Source organism: Salvelinus fontinalis, chromosome 14 (genome assembly GCF_029448725.1).
Source record: "Salvelinus fontinalis isolate EN_2023a chromosome 14, ASM2944872v1, whole genome shotgun sequence".
In the NCBI taxonomy this organism is placed as follows: domain Eukaryota; kingdom Metazoa; phylum Chordata; class Actinopteri; order Salmoniformes; family Salmonidae; genus Salvelinus; species Salvelinus fontinalis.
Window position 1 is genome coordinate 13,042,408 of NC_074678.1, and position 24,742 is coordinate 13,067,149.

General features: G+C 44.3%; 1 protein-coding gene across 5 annotated transcripts in view; it reads left to right on the forward strand.

Annotated features, from left to right (window-relative positions):
- Positions 1-24,742, forward strand: part of LOC129869502 (protein Shroom2-like) — a 132,398-nt gene that overhangs the window by 94,361 nt on the left and 13,295 nt on the right. For all 5 annotated transcript variants that reach the window (XM_055943963.1, XM_055943967.1, XM_055943965.1 and 2 more), the window contains 3 exons: positions 8,246-8,926; positions 16,704-16,887; positions 24,252-24,524. In XM_055943963.1, coding sequence (XP_055799938.1) covers positions 8,246-8,926; positions 16,704-16,887; positions 24,252-24,524 — 1,138 coding nt within the window. The remainder of the gene's footprint in view (positions 1-8,245; positions 8,927-16,703; positions 16,888-24,251; positions 24,525-24,742) is intronic.

The window sequence follows — 24,742 nt, forward strand, 5'->3', positions numbered from 1 at the left end:
ACGGCAGCTCTGTTGACGCCACTGTTGTATGTGCTACTGCCCCTACGGCAGCTCTGTTGACGACACTGTTGTATGTCCTACTGCCCCTACGGCAGCTCTGTTGACGCCACTGTTGTATGTCCTACTGCCCCTACGGCAGCTCTGTTGACGCCACTGTTGTATGTCCTACTGCCCCTACGGCAGCTCTGTTGACGCCACTGTTGTATGTCCTACTGCCCCTACGGCAGCTCTGTTGACGACACTGTTGTATGTCCTACTGCCCCTACGGCAGCTCAGGCTCTGTTGACGACACTGTTGTATGTGCTACTGCCCCTACGGCAGCTCTGGCTCTGTTGACGACACTGTTGTATGTGCTACTGCCCCTACGGCAGCTCTGGCTCTGTTGACGACACTGTTGTATGTCCTACTGCCCCTACGGCAGCTCTGTTGATGACACTGTTGTATGTCCTACTGCCCCTACGGAAGCTCTGGCTCTGTTGACGACACTGTTGTATGTCCTACTGCCCCTACGGCAGCTCTGGCTCTGTTGATGACACTGTTGTATGTCCTACTGCCCCTACGGCAGCTCTGTTGACGACACTGTTGTATGTCCTACTGCCCCTACGGCAGCTCTGTTGATGACACTGTTGTATGTCCTACTGCCCCTACGGCAGCTCTGTTGATGACACTGTTGTATGTCCTACTGCCCCTACGGCAGCTCTGTTGATGACACTGTTGTATGTGCTACTGCCCCTACGGCAGCTCTGGCTCTGTTGATGACACTGTTGTATGTCCTACTGCCCCTACGGCAGCTCTGTTGACGACACTGTTGTATGTCCTACTGCCCCTACGGCAGCTCTGTTGATGACACTGTTGTATGTCCTACTGCCCCTACGGCAGCTCAGGCTCTGTTGACGACACTGTTGTATGTCCTACTGCCCCTACGGCAGCTCTGTTGACGCCACTGTTGTATGTCCTACTGCCCCTACGGCAGCTCAGGCTCTGTTGATGACACTGTTGTATGTGCTACTGCCCCTACGGCAGCTCTGTTGACGCCACTGTTGTATGTGCTACTGCCCCTACGGCAGCTCAGGCTCTGTTGACGACACTGTTGTATGTCCTACTGCCCCTACGGCAGCTCTGTTGATGACACTGTTGTATGTGCTACTGCCCCTACGGCAGCTCTGGCTCTTTTGATGACACTGTTGTATGTCCTACTGCCCCTACGGCAGCTCTGTTGACGACACTGTTGTATGTCCTACTGCCCCTACGGCAGCTCTGTTGATGACACTGTTGTATGTGCTACTGCCCCTACGGCAGCTCTGTTGACGCCACTGTTGTATGTGCTACTGCCCCTACGGCAGCTCAGGCTCTGTTGACGACACTGTTGTATGTCCTACTGCCCCTACGGCAGCTCTGTTGACGACACTGTTGTATGTCCTACTGCCCCTACGGCAGCTCTGTTGATGACACTGTTGTATGTCCTACTGCCCCTACGGCAGCTCAGGCTCTGTTGACGACACTGTTGTATGTCCTACTGCCCCTACGGCAGCTCTGTTGATGACACTGTTGTATGTGCTACTGCCCCTACGGCAGCTCAGGCTCTGTTGACGACACTGTTGTATGTGCTACTGCCCCTACGGCAGCTCAGGCTCTGTTGACGACACTGTTGTATGTCCTACTGCCCCTACGGCAGCTCAGGCTCTGTTGATGACACTGTTGTATGTCCTACTGCCCCTACGGCAGCTCAGGCTCTGTTGACGACACTGTTGTATGTCCTACTGCCCCTACGGCAGCTCTGTTGATGACACTGTTGTATACGCTACTGCCCCCTACGTCAGCTCAGTCTCTGTTGATGACACTGTTGTATACGCTACTGCCCCCTACGTCAGCTCAGTCTCTGTTGATGACACTGTTGTATACGCTACTGCCCCTACGGCAGCTCTGTTGACGCCACTGTTGTATGTGCTACTGCCCCTACGGCAGCTCAGGCTCTGTTGACGACACTGTTGTATGTCCTACTGCCCCTACGGCAGCTCAGGCTCTGTTGATGACACTGTTGTATGTCCTACTGCCCCTACGGCAGCTCTGTTGATGACACTGTTGTATGTGCTACTGCCCCTACGGCAGCTCAGGCTCTGTTGACGACACTGTTGTATGTCCTACTGCCCCTACGGCAGCTCTGTTGACGACACTGTTGTATGTCCTACTGCCCCTACGGCAGCTCAGGCTCTGTTGACGACACTGGACCTCACCACTACATCCTTTACCATACAGTTGGTTGGACCTCACCACTCCATCCTTTACCATACAGTTGGTTGGACCTCACCACTACATCCTTTACCATACAGTTGGTTGGACCTCACCACTACATCATGAAGTTGGTTAGACCTCACCACTACATCCTCTATCATGAAGTTGGTTAGACCTCACCACTACATCATGAAGTTGGTTAGACCTCACCACTACATCATGAAGTTGGTTAGACCTCACCACTACATCATGAAGTTGGTTAGACCTCACCACTACATCATGAAGTTGGTTAGACCTCACCACTACATCATGAAGTTGGTTAGACCTCACCACTACATCATGAAGTTGGTTAGACCTCACCACTACATCATGAAGTTGGTTAGACCTCACCACTACATCATGAAGTTGGTTAGACCTCACCACTACATCATGAAGTTGGTTAGACCTCACCACTACATCATGAAGTTGGTTAGACCTCACCACTACATCACGAAGTTGGTTAGACCTCACCACTACATCATGAAGTTGGTTAGACCTCACCACTACATCATGAAGTTGGTTAGACCTCACCACTACATCATGAAGTTGGTTAGACCTCACCACTACATCATGAAGTTGGTTAGACCTCACCACTACATCATGAAGTTGGTTAGACCTCACCACTACATCATGAAGTTGGTTAGACCTCACCACTACATCATGAAGTTGGTTAGACCTCACCACTACATCATGAAGTTGGTTAGACCTCACCACTACATCATGAAGTTGGTTAGACCTCACCACTACATCACGAAGTTGGTTAGACCTCACCACTACATCACGAAGTTGGTTAGACCTCACCACTACATCATGAAGTTGGTTAGACCTCACCACTACATCATGAAGTTGGTTAGACCTCACCACTACATCATGAAGTTGGTTAGACCTCTCTAAAATCACGTAGGTCACTTCATTATTCTGTTTTTGTGCATAAAGCCTCAATAAACTACCAATTTACTTAATATCATTGTTGAAATATAGAAACTGGGATTATAAGACTAGATCACAGAGTTGGTTAATGATAGAGACTCCACCTGTATCCACAGAGTTGGTTAATGATGGAGACTCCACGTGTATCCACAGAGTTGGTTAATGATGGAGACTCCACGTGTATTCACTGAGTTGGTTAATGATGGAGACTCCACAGAGTTGGTTAATGATGGAGACTCCACGTGTATCCACAGAGTTGGTTAATGATGGAGACTCCACGTGTATCCACAGAGTTGGTTAATGATGGAGACTCCACAGAGTTGGTTAATGATGGAGACTCCACAGAGTTGGTTAATGATAGAGACTCCACATGTATCCACAGAGTTGGTTAATGATAGAGACTCCACGTGTATCCACAGAGTTGGTTAATGATGGAGACTCCACGTGTATCCACAGGGTTGGTTAATGATGGAGACTCCACAGAGTTGGTTAATGATGGAGACTCCACGTGTATCCACAGAGTTGGTTAATGATGGAGACTCCACGTGTATCCACAGAGTTGGTTAATGATGGAGACTCCACGTGTATCCACAGAGTTGGTTAATGATGGAGACTCCACGTGTATCCACAGGGTTGGTTAATGATGGAGACTCCACGTGTATCCACAGAGTTGGTTAATGATAGAGACTCCACGTGTATCCACAGGGTTGGTTAATGATGGAGAATCCGTGTATCCACAGAGTTGGTTAATGATGGAGACTCCACGTGTATCCACAGAGTTGGTTAATGATGGAGACTCCACGTGTATCCACAGGGTTGGTTAATGATGGAGAATCCGTGTATCCACAGGGTTGGTTAATGATGGAGACTCCACGTGTATCCACAGAGTTGGTTAATGATGGAGACTCCACGTCTATCCACAGAGTTGGTTAATGATGGAGACTCCCGTGTATCCACAGGGTTGGTTAATGATGGAGACTCCACGTGTATCCACAGAGTTGGTTAATGATAGAGACTCCACGTGTATCCACAGAGTTGGTTAATGATGGAGACTCCACGTGTATCCACAGAGTTGGTTAATGATGGAGACTCCACGTGTATCCACAGAGTTGGTTAATGATGGAGACTCCACGTGTATCCACAGAGTTGGTTAATGATGGAGACTCCACGTGTATCCAGAGTTGGTTAATGATGGAGACTCCACGTGTATCCACAAAGTTGGTTAATGATGGAGACTCCACGTGTATCCACAGAGTTGGTTAATGATGGAGACTCCACGTGTATCCACAGGGTTGGTTAATGATGGAGACTCCCGTGTATCCACAGGGTTGGTTAATGATGGAGACTCCACGTGTATCCACAGGGTTGGTTAATGATAGAGACTCCACGTGTGTCCACAGGGTTGGTTAATGATAGAGACTCCACGTGTGTCCACAGAGTTGGTTAATGATGGAGACTCCACAGAGTTGGTTAATGATGGAGAATCCGTGTATCCACAGGGTTGGTTAATGATGGGGACTCCACGTGTATCCACAGAGTTGGTTAATGATGGGGACTCCGTGTATCCACAGAGTTGGGTAAATCTGCCTTTTCCTACCAGACCCCTGTCATGTGCGGCAGGGTAGCCTAGTGGTTAGAGTGTTGTACTATTACCTGAAAGGTTGCAAGTTCGAATCCCCGAGCTGACAAGGTACAAATCTGTCGTTCTGCCCCTGGACAAGGCAGTTAACCCACTGTTCCTAGGCCACCATTGAAAATAAGAATTTGTTCTTAACTGACTTGCCTTGTTAAATAAAGGTAAAATAAATACAAATAAATGTGGAATAATCTCCAAGTAACGTTTCATTTGGATGTGTTGTCTCTGGGTCAGTTTAGGAGAAAGGGATTTTTATATTGATACATGTGTTTTGTTTGTTTTTTGTGTATATAATATTTGCTATTTAATTTTGTGTTTTAAATTGTGTATAATAAATCTATTAGAAGTCACTCTGATCTAGTTGGAACTATGATAGATAGACATTAGTTATCTATTTTGTTATCCATTGTAGCTGTAGGAGTCTGTAGTGACTGGTCTGCTCCTCTTCTCCTCAGCAGTCGGTAGTAGTCTGTAGTAGTCAGCAGTAGTCTGTAGTAGTCTGTAGTAGTCAGCAGTAGTCTGCAGTAGTCTGTAGTAGTCTGTAGTAGTCTTTAGTGTCTGGTCTGCTCCTCTTCTCAGTAGTCTGCAGTAGTCTGCAGTAGTCTGCAGTAGTCAGCAGTAGTCAGCAGTAGTCAGCAGTAGTCTGCAGTAGTCTGCAGTAGTTTGCAGTAGTCTGCAGTAGTCTGTAGTAGTCTGTAGTAGTCTTTAGTGTCTGGTCTGCTCCTCTTCTCAGTAGTCGGTAGTAGTCGGTAGTAGTCGGTAGTAGTCGGTAGTAGTCGGTAGTAGTCGGTAGTAGTCGGTAGTAGTCTGTAGTAGCCGGTAGTAGCCGGTAGTAGTCGGTAGTAGTCGGTAGTAGTCGGTAGTAGTCTGTAGTATCTGTCTGCTCCTCTTCTCAGTAGTCTGTAGTAGTCTGTAGTAGTCTGTAGTAGTCTGTAGTAGTCTGTAGTAGTCTGTAGTAGTCGGTAGTAGTCGGTAGTAGTCGGTAGTAGTCGGTAGTAGTCGGTAGTAGTCGGTAGTAGTCTGTCTGCTCCTCTTCTCAGTAGTCGGTAGTAGTCTGTAGTAGTCGGTAGTAGTCTGTAGTATCTGTCTGCTCCTCTTCTCAGTAGTCGGTAGTAGTCGGTAGTAGTCTGTAGTAGTCGGTAGTAGTCGGTAGTAGTCTTTAGTGTCTGGTCTGCTCCTCTTCTCAGTAGTCTGTAGTAGTCGGTAGTAGTCTGTAGTAGTCGGTAGTAGTCGGTAGTAGTCGGTAGTAGTCGGTAGTAGTCGGTAGTAGTCGGTAGTAGTCGGTAGTAGTCGGTAGTAGTCGGTAGTAGTCGGTAGTAGTCTGTAGTATCTGTCTGCTCCTCTTCTCAGTAGTCGGTAGTAGTCGGTAGTAGTCTGTAGTAGTCTGTAGTAGTCTGTAGTAGTCTGTAGTAGTCTGTAGTAGTCGGTAGTAGTCGGTAGTAGTCGGTAGTAGTCGGTAGTAGTCTGTAGTATCTGGTCTGCTCCTCTTCTCAGTAGTCTGTAGTATCTGGTCTGCTCCTCTTCTCAGTAGTCTGTAGTAGTCTTTAGTATCTGGTCTGCTCCTCTTCTCAGTAGTCTGTAGTAGTCTGTAGTAGTCTTTAGTATCTGGTCTGCTCCTCTTCTCAGTAGTCTGTAGTAGTCTGTAGTAGTCTGTAGTATCTGGTCTGCTCCTCTTCTCAGTAGTCTGTAGTAGTCTGTAGTATCTGGTCTGCTCCTCTTCTCAGTAGTCTGTAGTAGTCTAGTATCTGGTCTGCTCCTCTTCTCAGTAGTCTGTAGTAGTCTGTAGTAGTCTTTAGTGTCTGCTCCTCTTCTCCTCAGTCTCTCTGTACAAAGGCTCTTATTGATTGTCTCCATCCAGCAGCATTACCATGTGAATAACTCTTCCAACGCAGTAGCAGAATAGTTCAACAGACTAGATCTGATGCCTTTCCAGAGCAGACCGACGTGGCCTGTTACAGAGGCCGTTTGTTGCAGCTCTGAGTTGAAACATAATTGATATCATCTGTAGAGAGGAGAGCTCTGTGGCGTACCGGACATTCCAGCCTTGCTGGGTTAGGGGTGAGGGGAGGAGCACCAGAGCGCCTCAGCATTGCCAGGATGTTGGGCACAGAGTCATGTGACAATCAGCCACTGGACGGTAGAAGGACTGTAGTCCAGCTCCTCTCTGAGGAACATTAGTTCTGGTAGAAGGACTGTAGTTCAGCTCCTCTCTGAGGAACATTAGTTCTGGTAGAAGGACTGTAGTTCAGCTCCTCTCTGAGGAACATTAGTTCTGGTAGAAGGACTGTAGTCCAGCTCCTCTCTGAGGAACATTAGTTCTGGTAGGACTGTAGTCCAGCTCCTCTCTGAGGAACATTAGTTCTGGTAGAAGGACTGTAGTCCAGCTCCTCTCTGAAGAACATTAGTTCTGGTAGAAGGACTGTAGTCCAGCTCCTCTCTGAGGAACATTAGTTCTGGTAGAAGGACTGTAGTCCAGCTCCTCTCTGAGGAACATTAGTTCTGGTAGAAGGACTGTAGTCCAGCTCCTCTCTGAGGAACATTAGTTCTGGTAGAAGGACTGTAGTCCAGCTCCTCTCTGAGGAACATTAGTTCTGGTAGAAGGACTGTAGTCCAGCTCCTCTCTGAGGAACATTAGTTCTGGTAGAAGGACTGTAGTCCAGCTCCTCTCTGAGGAACATTAGTTCTGGTAGAAGGACTGTAGTTCAGCTCCTCTCTGAGGAACATTAGTTCTGGTAGAAGGACTGTAGTTCAGCTCCTCTCTGAGGAACATTAGTTCTGGTAGAAGGACTGTAGTTCAGCTCCTCTCTGAGGAACATTAGTTCTGGTAGAAGGACTGTAGTTCAGCTCCTCTCTGAGGAACATTAGTTCTGGTAGAAGGACTGTAGTCCAGCTCCTCTCTGAGGAACATTAGTTCTGGTAGAAGGACTGTAGTCCAGCTCCTCTCTGAGGAACATTAGTTCTGGTAGAAGGACTGTAGTCCAGCTCCTCTCTGAGGAACATTAGTTCTGGTAGAAGGACTGTAGTCCAGCTCCTCTCTGAGGAACATTAGTTCTGGTAGAAGGACTGTAGTCCAGCTCCTCTCTGAGGAACATTAGTTCTGGTAGAAGGACTGTAGTCCAGCTCCTCTCTGAGGAACATTAGTTCTGGTAGAAGGACTGTAGTCCAGCTCCTCTCTGAGGAACATTAGTTCTGGTAGAAGGACTGTAGTCCAGCTCCTCTCTGAGGAACATTAGTTCTGGTAGAAGGACTGTAGTCCAGCTCCTCTCTGAGGAACATTAGTTCTGGTAGAAGGACTGTAGTCCAGCTCCTCTGAGGAACATTAGTTATAACAGCTTTTGGACTTTTTGGGGCATCCTGTTCCACGGTCTGAGTGTTCTCTCTCCATCTGTGTGTCTGTGATGATTCTAGGATGGAGAATGTGATGGAGCCAACCAGTGTGAGGAAGGTTCCTATAAAGATTGTTCACTCAGAGAGCGAGAAGGAGAAGGAGAGTCGACAGTACCTGCTGCGTCACAGTCACTCCACAGTGGAAGAAGCCCAGGGGCCCGGTCTGGTCCCCCTCAGCAGCCTGGGGACCTCAGGGGCCCCTGAACAGTCCTACTCTCTGTTCTGTGCCTACAGCCGGCAGAGGGACCAGGGCCCAGAGATAGAGAAGACACTGGCTCCACCCAGCTACCCAGCCCCAGAACTGCCTACATCCCCACCCCTTTACCAAACTCCAACCCATGAGATGGACCTGGAGCAACACAGAGACACACACATGGGTCCTCTCAGGGTCCACAACAGCCAAATGGCAGTCCTGGCCACATCCCCACCCAGCCGGCAGACCACCTCGGACCCCGCCAGCGGTAACTGTGTGTTCCCTCCCGTCCCTCTCCCCCACTCTGAGGAGGATGTGAAGAGAGAGCAGCTGGCCAGAGACATCATCAATAAGGACCGGTCCCTAGCTGACATCTTGGACAAGAGCTGGAGGAGGACCACCATGGACCTGATGGAGGGACTCTTTCCCCAGGGAGAAGTGCTGCTGGAGGGGAAGGAGAGGAGGAATGTGTCCCCCAAACACTCCTCACCACGGTCTTCAGAGGATAGGTCAGTTACTGCTCTTAACACCTAACCCTACCCCTTACCTAACGCTAACTTAACTCTTACCTAACTCTACCCCTAACCATACCCTTACCTAACCCTTACCTAACCCTAACCCTACCCCTTACCTAACCCTTACCTAACCCTAACCCTAACCCTACCCCTTACCTAACCCTTACCTAACCCTAACCCTACCCCTTACCTAACCCTTACCTAACCCTAACCTTTACCTAACTCTACCCCTTACCTAACCCTTTACCTAACCGTTAAACTATTCCTTCTCATAGTGGGAGCTGGATTATAATATCAAATTAAAATCAAATGTATTTATATAGCCCTTCTTACATCAGCTAATATCTCGAAGTGCTGTACAGAAACCCAGCCTAAAACCCCAAACAGCAAGCAATGCAGGTGTAGAAGCACGGTGGCTAGGAAAAACTCCCTAGAAAGGCCAAAACCTAGGAAGAAACCTAGAGAGGAACCAGGCTATGAGGGGTGGCCAGTCCTCTTCTGGCTGTGCCGGGTGGAGGTCGACCGATTATGATTTTTCAACGCCGATACCGATCATTGGGGGACCAAAAAAAGCCGATACCGATTAATCAGACGATTTTTATTTATTTATTTGTAATAATGACAATTACAACAATACTGAATGAACACTATATTAGACATCAATAAAATCAATTTAGCCTCAAATAAATAATGAAACATGTTCAATTTGGTTTAAATAATGCAAAAACAAAGTGTTGGAGAAGAAAGTAAAAGTGCAATATGTGCCATGTAAGAAAGCTAACGTTTAAGTTCCTTGCTCAGAACATGAGAAAGCTGGTGGTATATGAAAGCTGGTGGTTCCTTTTAACATGAGTCTTCAATATTCCCAGGTAAGAAGTTTTAGGTTGTAGTTATTATAGGAATTATAGGACTATTTCTCTCTATACCATTTGTATTTCATATACCTTTGACTATTGGATGTTCTTATAGGCACTTTAGTATTGCCAGTGTAACAGTATAGCTTCCATCCCTCTCCTCGCCGCTACCTGGGCTCGAACCAGGAACACATCGACAACAGCCACCCTCGAAGCAGCGTTACCCATGCAGAGCAAGGGGAATAACTACTCCAAGTCTCAGAGCGAGTGACGTTTGAAACGCTATTAGCGCGCGCTAACTATCTAGCCATTTCACATCGGTTACACCAGCCTAATCTCGGGAGTTGATAGGCTTGAAGTCATAAACAGCGCAATGCTTGAAGCATTGCGTAGAGCTGCTGGCAAAAGGCACGAAAGTGCTGTTTGAATGAATGCTTACGAGCCTGCTGCTGCCTACCATCGCTCAGTCAGACTGCTCTATCAAATCAGACTTAGTTATAACATAATAACACACAGAAATACGAGCCTTTGGTCATTAATATGGTCGAATCCGGAAACTATCATCTCGAAAACAAAACATTTATTATTTCAGTGAAATACTGAACCGTTCCGTATTTTATCTAACGGGTGGCATCCATAAGTCTAAATATTCCTGTTACATTGCACAACCTTCAATGTCATAATTACGTAAAATTCTGGCAAATTAGTTCGCAATGAGCCAGGCGGCCCAAACTGTTGCATATACCTTGACTCTGCGTGCAATGAACGAAAGAGAAATGACACAATTTCACCTGGTTAATATTGCCTGCTAACCTGGATTTCTTTTAGCTAAATATGCAGGTTTAAAAATATATGTACTTCTGTGTATTGATTTTAAGAAAGGCATTGATGTTTATGGTTAGGTACACGTTGGAGCATCGACAGTCCTTTTTCGCGAATGCGCACTGCATCGATTATATGCAACGCAGGACACGCTAGATAAACTAGTAATATCATCAACCATGTGTAGTTATAACGATTGATTGTTTTTTATAATATAAGTTTAATGCTAGCTAGCAACTTACCTTGGCTTCTTACTGCATTCGCGTAACAGGCGGGCTCCTCGTGAGGCAGGTGGTTAGAGCGTTGGACTAGTTAACTGTAAGGCTGCTAGATTGAATCCCTGAGCTGACAAGGTAAAAATCTGTTGTTCTGCCCCTGAACGAGGCAGTTAACCCACCGTTCCGAGGTCGTCATTGAAAATAAGAATGTGTTCTTAAATAAATCTATCTATTGAAGCCTAGTTAAATAAAGGTGTAAAAAAAAAATAACGATTTCCGATTGTTATGAAAACTTGAAATCTGCCCTAATTAATCGGCCATACCGATTTAATCGGTCGACCTCTAGTAGAGATTATAACAGAACATGGCCAAGATGATCAAATGTTCATAAATGACCAGCATGGTCAAATAATAATAATCACAGTAGTTGTCGAGGGTGCAACAGGTCAGCACCTCAGGAGTAAATGTCAGTTGGCTTTTCATAGCCGATCATTAAGAGTATCTCTACCGCTCCTGCAGGTGGATTATAATAGTCTTCCTTCTCATAGTGGGAGGTGGATTATAATAGTCTTCTCATAGTGGGAGCTGGATTATAATAGTCTTCCTCCTCATAGTGGGAGCTGGATTATAATAGTCTTCCTCCTCATAGTGGGAGCTGGATTATAATAGTCTTCTCATAGTGGGAGCTGGATTATAATAGTCTTCCTCCTCATAGTGGGAGGTGGATTATAATAGTCTTCCTCCTCATAGTGGGAGCTGGATTATAATAGTCTTCCTCCTCATAGTGGGAGCTGGATTATAATAGTCTTCCTCCTCAGTGGGAGCTGGATTATAATAGTCTTCCTCCTCATAGTGGGAGCTGGATTATAATAGTCTTCCCCCTCATAGTGGGAGCTGGATTATAATAGTCTTCCTCCTCACAGTGGGAGGTGGATTATAATAGTCTTCCTCCTCACAGTGGGAGGTGGACTATAATAGTCTTCCTCCTCATAGTGGGAGGTGGACTATAATAGTCTTCCTCCTCATAGTGGGAGGTGGACTATAATAGTCTTCCTCCTCATAGTGGGAGGTGGACTATAATAGTCTTCCTCCTCATAGTGGGAGGTGGACTATAATAGTCTTCCTCCTCATAGTGGGAGCTGGATTATAATAGTCTTCCTTCTCATAGTGGGAGCTGGATTATAATAGTCTTCCTTCTCATAGTGGGAGGTGGATTATAATAGTCTTCCTTCTCATAGTGGGAGCTGGATTATAATAGTCTTCCTTCTCATAGTGGGAGCTGGATTATAATAGTCTTCTCGTAGTGGGAGGTGGATTATAATAGTCTTCTCATAGTGGGAGGTGGATTATAATAGTCTTCTCATAGTGGGAGGTGGATTATAATAGTCTTCCTCCTCATAGTGGGAGGTGGATTATAATAGTCTTCCTCCTCATAGTGGGAGGTGGATTATAATAGTCTTCTCATAGTGGGAGGTGGATTATAATAGTCTTCTCATAGTGGGAGGTGGATTATAATAGTCTTCTCATAGTGGGAGGTGGATTATAATAGTCTTCCTCCTCATAGTGGGAGGTGGATTATAATAGTCTTCCTTCTCATAGTGGGAGCTGAATTATAATAATCTTCTCATAGTGGGAGCTGGATTATAATAGTCTTCCTCCTCATAGTGGGAGGTGGATTATAATAGTCTTCCTCCTCATAGTGGGAGGTGGATTATAATAGTCTTCCTCCTCATAGTGGGAGGTGGATTATAATAGTCTTCCTCCTCATAGTGGGAGGTGGATTATAATAGTCTTCCTCCTCATAGTGGGAGGTGGATTATAATAGTCTTCCTCCTCATAGTGGGAGCTGGATTATAATAGTCTTCCTCCTCATAGTGGGAGCTGGATTATAATAGTCTTCCTCCTCATAGTGGGAGGTGGATTATACTAGTATTCCTTCTCATAGTGGGAGGTGGATTATAATAGTCTTCCTCCTCATAGTGGGAGCTGGATTATAATAGTCTTCCGTCTCATAGTGGGAGGTGGATTATACTAGTCTTCTGTCTCATAGTGGGAGGTGGATTATAATAGTCTTCCTCCTCATAGTGGGAGGTGGATTATAATAGTCTTCCTTCTCATAGTGGGAGGTGGATTATAATAGTCTTCCTCCTCACAGTGGGAGGTGGACTATAATAGTCTTCCTCCTCATAGTGGGAGCTGGATTATAATAGTCTTCCTCCTCATAGTGGGAGCTGGATTATAATAGTCTTCTCGTAGTGGGAGGTGGATTATAATAGTCTTCTCATAGTGGGAGGTGGATTATAATAGTCTTCTCATAGTGGGAGGTGGATTATAATAGTCTTCCTCCTCATAGTGGGAGGTGGATTATAATAGTCTTCTCATAGTGGGAGGTGGATTATAATAGTCTTCCTCCTCATAGTGGGAGGTGGATTATAATAGTCTTCCTTCTCATAGTGGGAGCTGAATTATAATAATCTTCTCATAGTGGTAGCTGGATTATAATAGTCTTCCTCCTCATAGTGGGAGCTGGATTATAATAGTCTTCCTCCTCATAGTGGGACGTGGATTATAATAGTCTTCCTCCTCATAGTGGGAGGTGGATTATAATAGTCTTCCTCCTCATAGTGGGAGGTGGATTATAATAGTCTTCCTCCTCATAGTGGGTGGTGGATTATAATAGTCTTCCTCCTCATAGTGGGAGGTGGATTATAATAGTCTTCCTCCTCATAGTGGGAGGTGGAATATAATAGTCTTCCTCCTCATAGTGGGAGGTGGATTATAATAGTCTTCCTCCTCATAGTGGGAGGTGGATTATAATAGTCTTCCTCCTCATAGTGGGAGGTGGATTATAATAGTCTTCCTCCTCATAGTGGGAGGTGGATTATAATAGTCTTCCTCCTCATAGTGGGAGCTGGATTATAATAGTCTTCCGTCTCATAGTGGGAGCTGGATTATAATAGTCTTCCGTCTCATAGTGGGAGCTGGATTATAATAGTCTTCCTCCTCATAGTGGGAGCTGGATTATAATAGTATTCTGTCTCATAGTGGGAGGTGGATTATAATAGTCTTCCTCCTCATAGTGGGAGTTGGATTATAATAGTCTTCCTTCTCATAGTGGGAGGTGGATTATACTAGTCTTCCTTCTCATAGTGGGAGGTGGATTATACTAGTCTTCCTCCTCATAGTGGGAGGTGGATTATAATAGTCTTCCTCCTCATAGTGGGAGCTGGATTATAATAGTCTTCCTCCTCATAGTGGGAGGTGGATTATACTAGTCTTCCTCATAGTGGGAGCTGGATTATAATAGTCTTCCTCCTCATAGTGGGAGGTGGATTATAATAGTCTTCCTTCTCATAGTGGGAGCTGGATTATAATAGTCTTCCGTCTCATAGTGGGAGCTGGATTATAATAGTCTTCCTCCTCATAGTGGGAGCTGGATTATAATAGTATTCTGTCTCATAGTGGGAGGTGGATTATAATAGTCTTCCTCCTCATAGTGGGAGTTGGATTATAATAGTCTTCCTTCTCATAGTGGGAGGTGGATTATACTAGTCTTCCTTCTCATAGTGGGAGGTGGATTATACTAGTCTTCCTCCTCATAGTGGGAGGTGGATTATAATAGTCTTCCTCCTCATAGTGGGAGCTGGATTATAATAGTCTTCCTCCTCATAGTGGGAGGTGGATTATACTAGTCTTCCTCCTCATAGTGGGAGCTGGATTATAATAGTCTTCCTCCTCATAGTGGGAGGTGGATTATAATAGTCTTCCTTCTCATAGTGGGAGGTGGATTATACTAGTCTTCCGTCTCATAGTGGGAGGTGGATTATACTAGTCTTCCTTCTCATAGTGGGAGGTGGATTATAATAGTCTTCCTCCTCATAGTGGGAGGTGGATTATAATAGTCTTCCTTCTCATAGTGGGAGGTGGATTATAATAGTCTTCCTCCTCATAGTGGGAGGTGGACTATAATAGTCTTCCTCCTCATAGTGGGAGCTGGATTATAATAGTCTTCCTTCTCATAGTGGGAGCTGGATTATAATAGTCTACCTTCTCATAGTGGGAGCTGGATTATAATAGTCTTCTCATAGTGGGAGCTGGATTATAATAGTCTTCTCATAGTGGGAGCTGGATTATAATAGTCTTCCTTCTCATAGTGGGAGGTGGATTATAATAGTCTTCTCATAGTGGGAGGTGGATTATAATAGTCTTCTCGTAGTGGGAGCTGAATTATAATAATCTTCTCATAGTGGGAGGTGGATTATAATAGTCTTCTCATAGTGGGAGCTGGATTATAATAGTCTTCCTCCTCATAGTGGGAGGTGGATTATAATAGTCTTCTCATAGTGGGAGCTGGATTATAATAGTCTTCCTTCTCATAGTGGGAGGTGGATTATAATAGTCTTCTCATAGTGGGAGGTGGATTATAATAGTCTTCTCATAGTGGGAGGTGGATTATAATAGTCTTCTCATAGTGGGAGGTGGATTATAATAGTCTTCCTTCTCATAGTGGGAGCTGAATTATAATAATCTTCTCATAGTGGGAGCTGGATTATAGTAGTCTTCCTCCTCATAGTGGGAGGTGGATTATAATAGTATTCTGTCTCATAGTGGGAGGTGGATTATACTAGTCTTCCGTCTCATAGTGGGAGGTGGATTATACTAGTCTTCCTCCTCATAGTGGGAGGTGGATTATAATAGTCTTCCTCCTCATAGTGGGAGCTGGATTATAATAGTCTTCCTCCTCATAGTGGGAGCTGGATTATACTAGTCTTCTGTCTCATAGTGGGTGGTGGATTATAATAGTCTTCCTTCTCATAGTGGGAGGTGGATTATAATAGTCTTCCTTCTCATAGTGGGAGGTGGATTATAATAGTCTTCCCCCTCATAGTGGGAGCTGGATTATAATAGTCTTCCTCCTCACAGTGGGAGGTGGATTATAATAGTCTTCCTCCTCACAGTGGGAGGTGGACTATAATAGTCTTCCTCCTCATAGTGGGAGGTGGACTATAATAGTCTTCCTCCTCATAGTGGGAGGTGGACTATAATAGTCTTCCTCCTCATAGTGGGAGGTGGATTATAATAGTCTTCCTCCTCATAGTGGGAGGTGGATTATAATAGTCTTCCTCCTCATAGTGGGAGGTGGATTATAATAGTCTTCCTCCTCATAGTGGGAGCTGGATTATAATAGTCTTCTGTCTCATAGTGGGAGGTGGATTATAATAGTCTTCCTCCTCATAGTGGGAGCTGGATTATAATAGTCTTCCTCCTCATAGTGGGAGGTGGATTATAATAGTCTTCCTCCTCATAGTGGGAGGTGGATTATAATAGTCTTCCTCCTCATAGTGGGAGGTGGATTATAATAGTCTTCCTCATAGTGGGAGGTGGATTGTAATAGTCTTCCTCCTCATAGTGGGAGGTGGATTATAATAGTCTTCCTCCTCATAGTGGGAGGTGGATTATAATAGTCTTCCTCCTCATAGTGGGAGGTGGATTATAATAGTCTTCCTCCTCATAGTGGGAGGTGGATTATAATAGTCTTCCTCCTCATAGTGGGATGTGGATTATAATAGTCTTCCTCCTCATAGTGGGAGGTGGATTATAATAGTCTTCCTTCTCATAGTGGGAGGTGGATTATAATAGTCTTCCTCCTCATAGTGGGAGGTGGATTATAATAGTCTTCCTCCTCATAGTGGGAGGTGGATTATAATAGTCTTCCTCCTCATAGTGGGATGTGGATTATAATAGTCTTCCTCCTCATAGTGGGAGGTGGATTATAATAGTCTTCCTTCTCATAGTGGGAGCTGGATTATAATAGTCTTCCTCCTCATAGTGGGATGTGTATACTGGGGTACTAAATGAGTCCATTTCTTTTTCCAGGAGTGAGGAGGACAGTGTAGCGGCAGCAGTTGCTTTGGTGACCAGCTCCACCTACTACAGCACGTCGGCACCAAAGGCGGAGCTTCTGATCAAGCTGAAAGACATGCAGGAGAGGGAGGGGCTAGAGGAGGAGCTGGAGGAGGAGTCAGCGGATGAGTTGGACCACGACCTGGCCAATAAAAAGGTACCAGGAGCCCTCTCTTTACTGTACTGGTCTCTGTAACTAGACATCTAACTCTGTGTTCTACTGTAACAGACCTCTGTAACTAGACATCTAACTCTGTGTTCTACTGTAACAGACCTCTGTAACTAGACATCTAACTCTGTGTTCTACTGTAACAGACCTCTGTAACTAGACATCTAACTCTGTGTTCTACTGTAACAGACCTCTGTAACTAGACATCTAACTCTGTGTTCTACTGTAACAGACCTCTGTAACTAGACATCTAACTCTGTGTTCTACTGTAACAGACCTCTGTAACTAGACATCTAACCCTAACTCTGTGTTCTACTGTAACAGACCTCTGTAACTAGACATCTAACTCTGTGTTCTACTGTAACAGACCTCTGTAACTAGACATCTAACTCTGTGTTCTACTGTAACAGACCTCTGTAACTAGACATCTAACTCTGTGTTCTACTGTAACAGACCTCTGTAACTAGACATCTAACTCTGTGTTCTACTGTAACAGACCTCTGTAGCTAGACATCTAACCCTAACTCTGTGTTCTACTGTAACAGACCTCTGTAACTAGACATCTAACTCTGTGTTCTACTGTAACAGACCTCTGTAACTAGACATCTAACTCTGTGTTCTACTGTAACAGACCTCTGTAACTAGACATCTAACTCTGTGTTCTACTGTAACAGACCTCTGTAACTAGACATCTAACTCTGTGTTCTACTGTAACAGACCTCTGTAGCTAGACATCTAACCCTAACTCTGTGTTCTACTGTAACAGACCTCTGTAACTAGACATCTAACCCTAACTCTGTGTTCTACTGTAACAGACCTCTGTAACTAGACATCTAACCCTAACTCTGTGTTCTACTGTAACAGACCTCTCTGTAACTAGACATCTAACTCTGTGTTCTACTGTAACAGACCTCTGTAACTAGACATCTAACCCTAACTCTGTGTTCTACTGTAACAGACCTCTGTAACTAGACATCTAACTCTGTGTTCTACTGTAACAGACCTCTGTAACTAGACATCTAACCCTAACTCTGTGTTCTACTGTAACAGACCTCTGTAGCTAGACATCTAACTCTGTGTTCTACTGTAACAGACCTCTGTAACTAGACATCTAACCCTAACTCTGTGTTCTACTGTAACAGACCTCTGTAACTAGACATCTAACCCTAACTCTGTGTTCTACTGTAACAGACCTCTGTAACTAGACATCTAACTCTGTGTTCTACTGTAACAGACCTCTGTAGCTAGACATCTAACCCTAACTCTGTGTTCTACTGTAACAGACCTCTGTAGCTAGACATCTAACTCTGTGTTCTACTGTAACAGACCTCTCTGTAACTAGACATCTAACTCTGTGTTCTACTGTAACAGACCTCTCTGTAACTAGACATCTAACTCTGTGTTCTACTGTAACAGACCTCTGTAACTAGACATCTAACTCTGTGTTCTACTGTAACAGACCTCTGTAACTAGACATCTAACTCTGTGTTCTACTGTAACAGACCTCTGTAACTAGACATCTAACTCTGTGTTCTACTGTAACAGACCTCTGTAACTAGACATCTAACTCTGTGTTCTACTGTAACAGACCTCTGTAACTAGACATCTAACTCTGTGATCTACTGTAACAGACCTCTGTAACTAGACATCTAACTCTGTGTTCTACTGTAACAGACCTCTGTAACTAGACATCTAACCCTAACTCTGTGTTCTACTGTAACAGACCTCTGTAACTAGACATCTAACCCTAACTCTGTGTTCTACTGTAACAGACCTCTGTAACTAGACATCTAACTCTGTGTTCTACTGTAACAGACCTCTGTAGCTAGACATCTAACTCTGTGTTCTACTGTAACAGACCTCTGTAACTAGACATCTAACTCTGTGTTCTACTGTAACAGACCTCTGTAACTAGACATCTAACCCTAACTCTGTGTTCTACTGTAACAGACCTCTGTAACTAGACATCTAACTCTGTGTTCTACTGTAACAGACCTCTGTAACTAGACATCTAACTCTGTGTTCTACTGTAACAGACCTCTGTAACTAGACATCTAACTCTGTGATCTACTGTAACAGACCTCTGTAACTAGACATCTAACCCTAACTCTGTGTTCTACTGTAACAGACCTCTGTAACTAGACATCTAACTCTGTGTTCTACTGTAACAGACCTCTGTAGCTAGACATCTAACCCTAACTCTGTGTTCTACTGTAACAGACCTCTGTAACTAGACATCTAACTCTGTGATCTACTGTAACAGACCTCTGTAACTAGACATCTAACCCTAACTCTGTGTTCTACTGTAACAGACCTCTGTAACTAGACATCTAACTCTGTGTTCTACTGTAACAGACCTCTGTAGCTAGACATCTAACTCTGTGTTCTACTGTAACAGACCTCTGTAACTAGACATCTAACTCTGTGTTCTACTGTAACAGACCTCTGTAACTAGACATCTAACTCTGTGTTCTACTGTAACAGACCTCTGTAGCTAGACATCTAACTCTGTGTTCTACTGTAACAGACCTCTGTAACTAGACATCTAACTCTGTGTTCTACTGTAACAGACCTCTGTAACTAGACATCTAACCCTAACTCTGTGTTCTACTGTAACAGACCTCTGTAACTAGACATCTAACCCTAACTCTGTGTTCTACTGTAACAGACCTCTGTAACTAGACATCTAACCCTAACTCTGTGTTCTACTGTAACAGACCTCTGTAACTAGACATCTAACCCTAACTCTGTGTTCTACTGTAACAGACCTCTGTAACTAGACATCTAACTCTGTGTTCTACTGTAACAGACCTCTGTAACTAGACATCTAACTCTGTGTTCTACTGTAACAGACCTCTGTAACTAGACATCTAACCCTAACTCTGTGTTCTACTGTAACAGACCTCTGTAACTAGACATCTAACTCTGTGTTCTACTGTAACAGACCTCTGTAACTAGACATCTAACTCTGTGTTCTACTGTAACAGAACTCTGTAACTAGACATCTAACTCTGTGTTCTACTGTAACAGACCTCTCTGTAACTAGACATCTAACTCTGTGTTCTACTGTAACAGACCTCTGTAACTAGACATCTAACTCTGTGTTCTACTGTAACAGACCTCTGTAACTAGACATCTAACCCTAACTCTGTGTTCTACTGTAACAGACCTCTGTAACTAGACATCTAACTCTGTGTTCTACTGTAACAGACCTCTGTAACTAGACATCTAACCCTAACTCTGTGTTCTACTGTAACAGACCTCTGTAACTAGACATCTAACTCTGTGTTCTACTGTAACAGACCTCTCTGTAACTAGACATCTAACTCTGTGTTCTACTGTAACAGACCTCTGTAACTAGACATCTAACTCTGTGTTCTACTGTAACAGACCTCTGTAACTAGACATCTAACTCTGTGTTCTACTGTAACAGACCTCTGTAACTAGACATCTAACTCTGTGTTCTACTGTAACAGACCTCTGTAACTAGACATCTAACCCTAACTCTGTGTTCTACTGTAACAGACCTCTGTAACTAGACATCTAACTCTGTGTTCTACTGTAACAGACCTCTGTAACTAGACATCTAACTCTGTGTTCTACTGTAACAGACCTCTGTAACTAGACATCTAACTCTGTGTTCTACTGTAACAGACCTCTGTAACTAGACATCTAACTCTGTGTTCTACTGTAACAGACCTCTCTGTAACTAGACATCTAACTCTGTGTTCTACTGTAACAGACCTCTGTAACTAGACATCTAACCCTAACTCTGTGTTCTACTGTAACAGACCTCTGTAACTAGACATCTAACTCTGTGTTCTACCGTAACATACCTCTGTAGCTAGACATCTAACTCTGTGTTCTACTGTAACAGACCTCTGTAACTAGACATCTAACCCTAACTCTGTGATCTACTGTAACAGACCTCTGTAACTAGACATCTAACCCTAACTCTGTGTTCTACTGTAACAGACCTCTGTAACTAGACATCTAACTCTGTGTTCTACTGTAACAGACCTCTGTAACTAGACATCTAACTCTGTGTTCTACTGTAACAGACCTCTGTAACTAGACATCTAACCCTAACTCTGTGTTCTACTGTAACAGACCTCTGTAACTAGACATCTAACCCTAACTCTGTGTTCTACTGTAACAGACCTCTGTAACTAGACATCTAACTCTGTGTTCTACTGTAACAGACCTCTGTAACTAGACATCTAACTCTGTGTTCTACTGTAACAGACCTCTGTAACTAGACATCTAACTCTGTGTTCTACTGTAACAGACCTCTGTAGCTAGACATCTAACTCTGTGTTCTACTGTAACAGACCTCTGTAGCTAGACATCTAACTCTGTGTTCTACTGTAACAGACCTCTGTAGCTAGACATCTAACTCTGTGTTCTACTGTAACAGACCTCTGTAGCTAGACATCTAACTCTGTGTTCTACTGTAACAGACCTCTGTAACTAGACATCTAACTCTGTGTTCTACTGTAACAGACCTCTGTAACTAGACATCTAACTCTGTGTTCTACTGTAACAGACCTCTGTAACTAGACATCTAACTCTGTGTTCTACTGTAACAGACCTCTGTAACTAGACATCTAACTCTGTGTTCTACTGTAACAGACCTCTGTAACTAGACATCTAACTCTGTGTTCTACTGTAACAGACCTCTGTAACTAGACATCTAACCCTAACTCTGTGTTCTACTGTAACAGACCTCTGTAACTAGACATCTAACTCTGTGTTCTACTGTAACAGACCTCTGTAACTAGACATCTAACTCTGTGTTCTACTGTAACAGACCTCTGTAACTAGACATCTAACTCTGTGTTCTACTGTAACAGACCTCTGTAACTAGACATCTAACTCTGTGTTCTACTGTAACAGACCTCTGTAACTAGACATCTAACTCTGTGTTCTACTGTAACAGACCTCTGTAACTAGACATCTAACTCTGTGTTCTACTGTAACAGACCTCTGTAACTAGACATCTAACTCTGTGTTCTACTGTAACAGACCTCTGTAGCTAGACATCTAACCCTAACTCTGTGTTCTACTGTAACAGACCTCTGTAACTAGACATCTAACTCTGTGTTCTACTGTAACAGACCTCTCTGTAACTAGACATCTAACTCTGTGTTCTACTGTAACAGACCTCTGTAACTAGACATCTAACTCTGTGTTCTACTGTAACAGACCTCTGTAACTAGACATCTAACTCTGTGTTCTACTGTAACAGACCTCTGTAACTAGACATCTAACTCTGTGTTCTACTGTAACAGACCTCTGTAACTAGACATCTAACCCTAACTCTGTGTTCTACTGTAACAGACCTCTGTAACTAGACATCTAACTCTGTGTTCTACTGTAACAGACCTCTCTGTAACTAGACATCTAACTCTGTGTTCTACTGTAACAGACCTCTGTAACTAGACATCTAACCCTAACTCTGTGTTCTACTGTAACAGACCTCTGTAACTAGACATCTAACTCTGTGTTCTACTGTAACAGACCTCTGTAACTAGACATCTAACTCTGTGTTCTACTGTAACAGACCTCTGTAGCTAGACATCTAACTCTGTGTTCTACTGTAACAGACCTCTGTAACTAGACATCTAACTCTGTGTTCTACTGTAACAGACCTCTGTAACTAGACATCTAACTCTGTGTTCTACTGTAACAGACCTCTCTGTAACTAGACATCTAACTCTGTGTTCTACTGTAACAGACCTCTGTAACTAGACATCTAACCCTAACTCTGTGTTCTACTGTAACAGACCTCTGTAACTACTACACTCATTTACAGTGGGGCAGGGAACAGTGGGTGAATCATGGTTTGTTTACCTAAGACCCCAAACATGCCACTATTGAACATCATTGATCATAGACTGAGAATTAAAAGTAGGTATTTCCCTTGGTTCAGTCCAGCGCTATCTGAAGTCCTGCACAACAGAGATGCTGCCTGGGCCACAGCTAGACTCCCAGACTGGCAGACTCCCAGACTGGCAGACTCCCAGACTGGCAGACTCCCAGACTGGCAGACTCCCAGACTGGCAGTCTTTCAAGCGATCTGAGAAATCTGTGTGTAAAACTAGTTAAAAAAGCAAAATCTGATTATTTTGTAAATACTCTATCTGAATGTACAGGGAACCCAGCTACATGTTGGAAAGCTGTTACGTCACTGAAGGGTTGTGTCTCCTCTTTTCTCCCCCAATAAATTCATTTAGATTCTGGCCCTATTACTAATGCATGTAATCACCAGTATCTCTGCAGGCTTTATATTTGATTTATTTCAGAGCTCTTGGAAAGAGTCATTTGGATGTAGAAGGTGAAAATCTATTGAATGATCTTGAACATGCTGGTCCGGAGTTTCCTTCTCTGAAATTCCCTGATACAGAAGTCCTGGATGCTGTGTTAACATTAGACGTGATTACATCCCTTATTGCTGGATCAGTAGCCCATATTTAATATTAACATTGTTATCAGGAAGTATTCCAAAAGCATGGACATCTGTATATGATTCTTGAATCCTTGGTTAATGTACAACTTCGTTCCTTTTTATCTGATAATTGTTTTTTTTAATATACACCAATCAGGGTTTAGGCCTAGTACTACCACGCTGGTTGCCAAGGCCTTGGATGCTAAAAATAGCTTTGCTGCCTTGTTCATTGACCTGTCAAAGGTGATCGACACTGTTGATCATTCTGTTTGACTGAAGAAGTTATCAAGAGTCGTCCTGGGATATACAGCCTCAGGCCATCTTGAAAGATGGGGTTAAATCAGAATTATCTCAGTGACAGAACTCAGGCCATCTTGATAGATGGGGTTAAATCAGAATTATCTCAGTGACAGAACTCAGGCCATCTTGATAGATGGGGTTAAATCTGAATTATCTTAGTGACAGAACTCAGGACATCTTGATAGATGGGGTTAAATCAGAATTATCTCAGTGACAGAACTCAGGCCATCTTGATAGATGGGGTTAAATCTGAATTATCTTAGTGACAGAACTCAGGCCATCTTGATAGACGGGGTTAAATCAGAATTATCTCAGCGACAGAACTCAGGCCATCTTGATAGATGGGGTTAACCCTCTCCCTCTCGTCCTGCAGCAGGAGCTGGTGGACTCTCTCAGCAGGAAGCTGCATCCTGACCTCTGACCTCTAACCCTCTCCCTCTCGTCCTGCAGCAGGAGCTGGTGGACTCTCTCAGCAGGAAGCTGCATCCTGACCTCTGACCTCTAACCCTCTCCCTCTCGTCCTGCAGCAGGAGCTGGTGGACTCTCTCAGCAGGAAGCTGCATCCTGACCTCTGACCTCTAACCCTCTCCCTCTCGTCCTGCAGCAGGAGCTGGTGGACTCTCTCAGCAGGAAGCTGCAGGTGCTGCGTGAGGCCAGAGAGAGTCTCCAGGAGGACGTCCATGATAACAACGCCCTAGGAGAGGAGGTGGAGGCCACGGTGCAGCAGGTCTGTACGCCAAACCAGCTGGACAAGTTCAGGATGTTCATAGGAGACCTGGACAAGGTGGTCAGCCTGCTGCTGTCCCTGTCCGGACGCCTGGCCAGAGTGGAGAACGCCCTCAACAGCCTGGAGGAGGGTACATCACCTGAGGAGAGGGTGAGTTAGAGTTGGGGAGGGGAGAGGTGAGGGGGAGGAAATGATGAGTTAGAGTTGAGGAGAGAAGAGGAAATTATGAGTTAGAGTTGGGGAGAGAAGAGGAAATGATGAGTTAGAGTTGAGGAGGGGAGAGGTGAGGGGGAGGAAATGATGAGTTAGAGTTGAGGAGGGGAGAGGTGAGGGGGAGGAAATGATGAGTTAGAGTTGAGGAGGGGAGA